The 8,447-nt window shown below is 33.8% G+C and overlaps 1 protein-coding gene across 1 annotated transcript; it reads right to left on the bottom strand.

Annotated features, from left to right (window-relative positions):
- Positions 1–1,214: 1,214 nt before the first annotated feature.
- On the bottom strand, positions 1,215–4,884 carry LOC21384915 (serine/threonine-protein kinase/endoribonuclease IRE1b). Its single transcript, XM_010111656.2, has 6 exons — positions 4,637–4,884; positions 3,107–3,513; positions 2,744–2,919; positions 2,057–2,312; positions 1,457–1,781; positions 1,215–1,360 (listed from the first exon to the last, which is right to left on the bottom strand). The coding sequence occupies exons 1-6, from the start codon at positions 4,742–4,744 to the stop codon at positions 1,220–1,222; spliced, it is 1,413 nt and encodes a 470-aa protein (XP_010109958.2). The 5' UTR covers positions 4,745–4,884; the 3' UTR covers positions 1,215–1,219.
- Between the last annotated feature and the right edge of the window lie 3,563 nt (positions 4,885–8,447).

The following is an 8,447-nucleotide window of genomic DNA, read 5'->3' as shown; positions in this document are numbered from 1 at the left end:
TTTGAAATGCCTCGTTTATTTTATCGATTTGAGTTTTTTCATTTATTTTATCGATTTGAATTTTTAGTTTTAAGTTTTTTTAGTAAAAAGCTCTCAGAAAATATCACATTTAACTTTTTTTACTACAATAAAAAACTTTCAGAAAATGTCACATCTTAGCTCAAATTGAAAACTCGAATTTGCAAAGTAAACGAAGTCTAAGTTAGGCTTCGTTTATTTTACCAATTCGAGTTTAAAAGTTGAGTTTTGTTACAATAAAAAAATTTTAAAAACAGTCAAATTTAATTTTTTTATTACAATAAAAAATTATCACATAAAATCATATCTCAATAAAAATTAAAAACTTAAATTAATAAATTAAACGAGCTCTTATGTTCTTCCTACTTTTTTTACTAATATAAAATCGTAAATAAAAAGTGTTATCGTGATCCACAATGTGATAAGATCATTAGGAATTCCACTAGAGTATAATAAAATAATAAATTTATTATAAAACAAAAACATTAAATAAGTGAAAAAATGATACTGCATGTTACTTGCTTTCACGAGCGAAGAAATTATGGAATTTCGAGGAATTGCGAAAGTTAGTTCTTCTAAACTTTAAAATAAACTCTACTTACTAATCTAATATGTATATACTAGGGACAAGCTGAGTATAAACTATTTTACATTAATGTTTCATTTATTTCACGGATTCGAGTTTAGAATTTGAGTTTTATTACAGTAAAAAAATTTTAAAAGCGGTCACATCTAACTGTTTTACTACAGTAAAAAATTCTTATATAAAATCGCATTTCAACTCAAATCAGTAATCGAAATGGACCCTAAATAATTCCATTATAGTCATTACAATTGCGTTTATTATCGAAAGAGATGAGAGGATTTATTGTTTCGGGGGACGAGGACGGAAAACTAGTGAGCATGCACTTTCCACGTCGGTTGCGTATTTTAGATGGAAACACTTGGATTGCAGTTAATTCACATTCAAGACATAAAGCAATGCCCATACACGAAACATCTTAGGTTGATATACTAGCGTTGCAAAAAATAAAGAAAAAAACACACACACTGGCCAATTCATTTCTACACTTACATAGCAAAAGTTCATTTCAAATATTCAGGTCTCCAGTTAAAGCGGCGGAAAAAATAAAAAAAAACACTTAGTACACTTGCATTTGATGTAGTTCCATTAACCCATCAGTTAGCTAAAGATTGCCCTTTATTCCCTCTCGAAATATTTCTTGTAGTACTCATAATCTCTATAGTATGGGTACGCAACTTTGTACACTTCAATCAAGAGCTCTGGGAATTGGCGTCTAAAATAATCATCCAATCCTTCATGTAGCGATCCAACACGGTTCTGAAATAGCCACCAACAAATTAAGTGAATATTAACCTTGAAAAATTTAAATGTCTGTAAAGATGTATGAAATTCCTATGCTACGATTACAATCACCTTAATATTATCTGGGAGTTGTTCATAATGTCTCAATATGTTCCGAATCAGTCGTAGCAAGTCTCGAACACTGCTAAAGTTGTAACCACCTTCCTCATATTTCAGAATGTGCTTGATTATGTCGTCATCTATCGTTTTGTTCCAACTTACGACTACATTTGCCAGACATATTGTTTCTTTACGTAAAACCTCTCCCGCAGTAGATTCAAGTGCTTTCAAAAGATCAGAGTTCTCGCTTACTCTATGACTAGTGTCGCGCAGGAAAAAAAGTCTCGTCTTTGCATCCCAGAATAATGGATGGTGCAACACCTGAGTTGCTTTTGGCCTACCAAGAATAACAAGTGTTATTTTCATCTAGAAATAAAGGATTCGAGCTATGTGCTGAGCTTCTTTTCTTGCCACTCATCAAATAAAACTTTTAAACCCTACTCCAATGTTCTTCAATTCACTAGTACAATAGCAAAGGTCTTGTCTGAACATGATATCATTTAAATTTGCTGAACAAGTATAAAATAATGAGTTTCTAATAGTTTAATAATTACTAATTAGTTCGGAAATGAACCACGTAGAATCATGTTTAAAGAAACTATATAATCTCACCTCAACTCATAAGCGGCATTTAATAAAAGAGAAATGAGATGTAAAGCTTCTGGGAAATTCTTTATGGAAGACAGGTTCACTGCATTCTCATTCCTAATATTCGTATTACAATAATCATCCTCCCCAAATGGATGCATACCGCCAGTGATGCAAAAAAAGAGGAGACAACCTAAATTAAACAAATCCACTGCAGGTGTTTGTTGCTTAAAATCAAGCCATTCTTTCGATTTCCAGCCTGTAGTGCCAGTACCTATAGCTGATTCCGAAAAACATTGAATGAGGACAAACATTGAAGAGAGTCAGATGGAGTTAAAATTAGGTTAAGCAAAAATGTTATCAAACATCAGGTCGTAGTAGCTACTAGCTACATTATGCCCACTTGGGTTTCCAAACGGCAAATGCATATTTCTTGGGACAAGATCATGATTAATTATGTTCAAATCACAAGTTATGTTCAATTGTGTTCACATGCTTCATGCAATATTATTTGAAATGGCATTATTAATTGGTGACAGTGTTTTGATGCTATTATTCGAAATAGCATTATATTATGGTACTAAAGTATATTTACATTAACTAGAATTGGCTAGAATAGGTAATGAAAGAATTAGTTTGATCGACTATTGTTGGCGAAATGTATATGTTATATATGTAGGATATCTAAAATAGTGAAATGATAGTACTTACTTGCAGGGTGGTTACTTAAGGAAGACATATTAGCACCAAGTTTTCTGCTGATGCCCATATCAGAAACCTTTGCACAGAAAGTTGATTTTTCCTTAAGTATTAAAACGTTTTGAGGCTTCAAGTCTCGGTGAACCATACCTAACTCGTGGAGAAAAACAAGTCCAGAAACTATGTCCCTATGAGATTATAAATTGAAAATATACATAAGTTCAAGTAATCAATTATCATAAACCTAATTCAAATGGAAAGGATCTAAAAGATAATTTATTTAAATTCCAATTGAATACGTTACCCTAATTTCCCTCAACTATGAATTACACAGTTTAGGTTCTTTAGTGGCGATTATAGGAACTTTTAACTAACCTCATCAGTTTCAGTAATAAAGCTGATGGACGGTTTTCTTTTTCCACCCAAAGCCTTCTATCTCCCAAAATCTCGTTAGATGGCTGGATGAGCTTACTCAAATCGCAATCACAACGCTCCAGAGCAAGATAATAAAAGTCTTCGTTTTCTGCCATCCCGTAGTATTTTACTATATTTTGGTGATGTTTAAATGCTTCGAAATTTTCAACTTCACGGGGAGCCAAATCGTAATGACTCTTGAGAATGCGTTTCACAGCGACTGGTTCATTTTCATAAAGCCCCTCATAGATAGTAGTCCCGCCGCCGCTTATTGCAATTTGCTTTGACAATAAAACCACTAATTCACCTAGCTGCAACTGATTTTTATTTGGTGAAGCTTCTGAGCTAGATGCAGTGCTTTCTTCTCTCTGTTGATTTACATGACAAATTTTTCGTATATAAATAGATAAATAGAAATATAGATCAACTAGAACCATTTTTTTAATTGCTTGAAAGATGCCATAAAGAAATAATTTTAAAAAAAATTAATGTACTAAACGAAAGTCACTTGTACAAAATAAGAAAGAATCAGACTACGGATGTACAAAAGAAAAAAAAAAAAGAATCAGACCCTTGGATAAAACATTAGAGCCCGTAGCGATCCAAAGAAACGAAACAGTAATGAGCAAAAGAAGAAGCCAATAAGCCTCTTAGTTTGGTGGTCATCGTCAAGAGATTTGACTTTAAGGATTGCAAGTGTACAGCCTCTGTCACCTCCGGGATCCCCTTGGAACCCCACACCACCACCACCAACTCAGATTATTTTCTTTAATTAACACCTTTTATTCCTTGCAAAATAAAATAAAATAAAATCTTCTTTTCCTCATTATTCTTTTGCAAGACGGCCTCATACCAATATTATATTTTTCCAATTAATAGTTCCCATTAAAATCACATTAAGATTAAAAAAAAAATATAGAAGAAAATGTAAAACATAGAGTTTTTTATATTGACAAAATTAGAGATTTACCGGTATTAATTTATATTTTAAAATCCTTCCATAGAAATCTCCTTATTTTTTAAGCATACAGTACAGTTTTAATTTTTTTTTTTACAAAATAGAAATAAATCTTTTCTCTTTTGACAATAGAAAACAATAAAGAAAAAATAAGAAAACCCTCGTTCACTAAAACGGGGAGCATGCCAGAGTCCTGTCAAACTTTTGATCACTCCACTACGCAGCATGACCGGGCAAGTACGGATCTGGCATGTGTGTGTTTTGTGACATAAACGAAATGAGCAATAATACAACAAAATCATATCTTCAATCAAAACAAGAAAAAAAATCATTAATCTTAAAGCTGTTATTCACAAATGAGAAGTTGACATCTTTCATTTATCTCGAAATGTCGCCAGATCTCAGTTTCTCCAGTACTAATCGGACTTACATTCTGGGAGCAATCGATGTATGAATGCCAAAATCTATGAAGAGACAATACTATTAAATTAGGAAAAAAAAAAAAAGAAATATAAAGCGCATGAAGAGAGAACCGATAGCTGCAGTGCCGGGTGAAAAGTAACTTTGTGCGTCCGTATCTCCGAGTTTAATGGGGCATGTGTAGACGTTTCAGCTCCATTCGCTTTTTCCATGTTAGACATGTTTCCTTCATACAAATTTATCTGAAAAGTCCAAACTGAGCTGTACGTACCACTTCCACGTTTGTGTGTGTACGTGGAAGATAAACAGGAGAGAGAAAGGGGGGGATGTTTCTGTAAGAGATGTAGAAGGATTTTTTTACTCAGCGACCTCCAAATGGTACATGTTGTAAGCAATGACCTCGTTATAAAAACTAATTTTTTTATTTGTTTTCTTTCAGTTTTTAAGTAAAATTACAAAATTAACCCCAGTTTAAAAAAAACGACCGAAATTCCTTCCAAAACCAAAAAAAAAAAAAAAAAAAATTGCCTTTTGCCGCTAACATCGTCGGAATCCACCGGTTCTCCAGCACCCTGCCACTTGTCCGTGCTTCCACAGTCTCTCCGGTCCCAAAAGCAACCCACTAACTCCGGCAAAGTCAAACAACTCCTCACTGTGAAGGTAACCTCCTTACTCCGGCTATTCCTCCCGGCACTCCTCACTCCTCACTGTGAAGTATCTGTGCTTATTTTATGTTTTTATTTCGTGATCTCGGTTGTTGGTTTTGTATTCTTGGTGTGGATTCTGTTATTACATTAGTGTCCATCACATGTTCGACAAAATGCCTGACTTGTTTTATGACATTTATTTTTAAATATTTAGTGTAAAATCATGTAAATACGTGTCTTAGTTTTAGAAATGTGTTTGGTATGTTAAAGTATTGAGTTTGTTTATTTTTTATTTGCATAATTGGTTGTTAAATGTTTAATTTTGAGAAACAAATGAGAAAAAAGAAAAAGTGAAAGAACGAAAATGTGATCTGTGCTAAGTTTGGATAGCACTAAAATAAAATAGGAATGTAGTACACTAAATTTCGTATTTAAAGTTTAGTAAATTAAATTTTATATTTTGATGTTGTCGCATTCTAAATATGGTATATGCATTACTCTTTACTTTGATAGAGTCGTCTTAACAGGTTGAAGTTAATGTGGCACGAAAGCGGACCACACCAGCCTCTTCTCCCCCTCCGAGCGAACGTTGTCGAAATGTGGAACCGTCAAACACAGAGTCTGAAAATAGCTTTGAAGGAATAAGTGTGACTCCACCCCAGCCGAGTAATGACAACAACCAGCAACTCGTGACACCACTACCATCAATGCCAACCACTCGATGCATGTTAGAGACACCACATTCACGGTCCTTGGAACCATCAGTAAGTTGGTGATGGTGATGATTGCGGATATCATGCTCTGGGAGATAATATGTTGGAATTGAACGAAATGGACAAAAATGTTGAGGCCGAGCAACTTAATGAATGAATGAAAAGACAATAAAAAAATTCAAAGTACAGAAGAACTCCGTTTACTGATCCTCAAACTACAACCCGCGGCCATTTATGAGTGGATTCTGTTATTACAATACATATAATATTTAAGAACGTATATTTGACTGAGGACTTGTATAACTTTGTTCTTTTTCTGTAATATTCTATAGAAATATGGCTTTTATAACATATTTTGGATGTATAAATTGCGTTACAGTATATTTTTTTCCTAGTAGCCGTGATTTTGTGTGTTTCGGACTGTTCAGATAGGTGCCGATAAGAACAGTGAAAAATGGCCAATAGCCGAAGTATGAATTCTATGTGTTTCTGAACGTTCAGATTGGTGCCAGTAAGAATGGTCAAAAATGGCCAGGAGTACAAGTTTGGATTCTATTTGTTTCTGACCATTCGGATTAGTGCCGGTAAGAATGGTAAGAAATGACCGAGAGTCCAAGTATGGATTCAGTGTGTTTCTGACCATTCCGATTTGTGCCGGTAAGAACGGTAAGAAATGGCCGAGAGTCCAAGTATAGATTCTGTATGTTTTTTACCATTCAAATTGATGCCAGTCAAAATGGTCAGAAATGGCCGAGAGTCCAAGTATGGATTCTATGTGTTTCTGACTGTTCGGATTGGCGCCATTCTGTCACGCCAGTGACGTGAAGGTTCGTTTAGCAGTTAAACGTGATTAAACATTTGAAATTATCATAATCAGGATCGAAAGTAAAATATTTTATGAAATTTGCAAACATTTGAAATTACGAGAAAGTTCCGGGACCTGGCCTACTTTCTAAGTCGTTCAGGGCTTCACCAACAGGATATACAGTATTGTACATACATGAACATGTAAATAACATTACAGACATCAACTACAGTCTAGAAATCCATAGATCAGAGTTTACCGAGTTTACAATTCTTACATTCGTGTAACACCCCGAAGAATTCAATGGAATTAATTAAGGTAATTGAGATTTATTAGTGTGCCTAATCTGGTTTAATAAATTAATTATTATTTAATAAATGTTTCTGACGTGTAAATTTAAATAATTCCAAGGTATTTAAATACTTTCAGTAATTACATTTTCACCTAGAGTGTGTGTACACACATTTTTTGGACTGTCTTTCAATTTTGGACACCTGTCTTTTCCTTTTTCTTTATTTTTTCTTTTCCTTTTTCTTTTCCTTTTTCCTTTCCTTCTCGTGCATTCTTCACTCTCTGTCTCTCACTCTCGTTATCTCACTCTTTCTCACTCTCCTCTCGTTTTTGACACAAAAACAACCAAATCTCAAACCAAAGAGAAATTTAAAGAAGTTTTCAACGTTAAGAGAAGGATTTCAGGTAAGATTTCTAAAAACCTCTCTTGAATCTCAACTTTTTTGAATTTAAAAACTTATTTTGGTTCAAAACGGATTTTCATGGATTTTAGGTAAAACCATGGTAGAAATCGGAGATCTTAGGTTCTTTGGACTTGATTCTGTAATGACTGAGAAAATTTCAGACCTTAAATAATACAATTCATGTATTTTTAAGCTAAGGATTTTCTTAGAAAATATTATGTTATATTGTGAATGGAGGATTTATGGAATTAATATATGTATTCCTAAATTCTATAGCAAATTTCATGTTAAGTTCATGTTTCGATCAAGTAAATTCGATCGATAAATTGTCGCCGTATTTTAAGGCGGAATAATTTTCAGTACAAGTATAGTTTGAGAATCTTAATTTCAAGAATCTCTAAGCACAGCACGATGTTAGCGGCATATAAAAAAAAAACGCACTGACATTTTAAAAGAAGAAAAAAATCCTTAATTGCCAAACAGTTAGGTTAAAGTCACAAGATAAATACCTATAGTAGATGGATACAATATGAGTTCGGGAGTTGACACTGTCAGAAACGTCATTCTCGGGATAGAATACAGAAAATTAAAATTTAGAATTTGTTCAGTCTAAAATTAATTTTAAGACTTGAAACAGTTTGAAATATTACGCGAGTAAGAATATAAAACAATATTGAATTATTCAGAAATTGATATTGGACTGTAAGTAGTAGATTAACTTACGTGAGCTAAACTAATTACCTCTAATCAGTATAAATTTAATCTGTTTAGAGGAAATAATTGAGGATAAGATCAGGCACGTAATCTTACCTTAATCAGATACTTTATATAGTGAAATTTTTAGGGTTCTTGCACTTTCTTTCTCTTATTCTCGCTCATTCTCTCTCTCCTCTCACATTCTCTCTCACACAAACCATCAATGGCCAAATACTCAAGTTAAGATTCCGACCTCCATTTTTGACACCGCCGGTGTCAATAGAAAGATCTCGACGAGCTGAGTTCAACGACATGCGGCACGACCTCCAACCCCGCCGGAATCAGCCGCAATCGCCGGCGGAAGTTCC

Source organism: Morus notabilis, unplaced genomic scaffold (assembly GCF_000414095.1).
Source record: "Morus notabilis unplaced genomic scaffold, ASM41409v2 Scaffold440, whole genome shotgun sequence".
In the NCBI taxonomy this organism is placed as follows: Eukaryota; Viridiplantae; Streptophyta; class Magnoliopsida; order Rosales; family Moraceae; genus Morus; species Morus notabilis.
The sequence above is the reverse complement of the archived record's forward strand: the minus strand, read 5'-3'. Positions and strand labels throughout refer to the sequence as shown.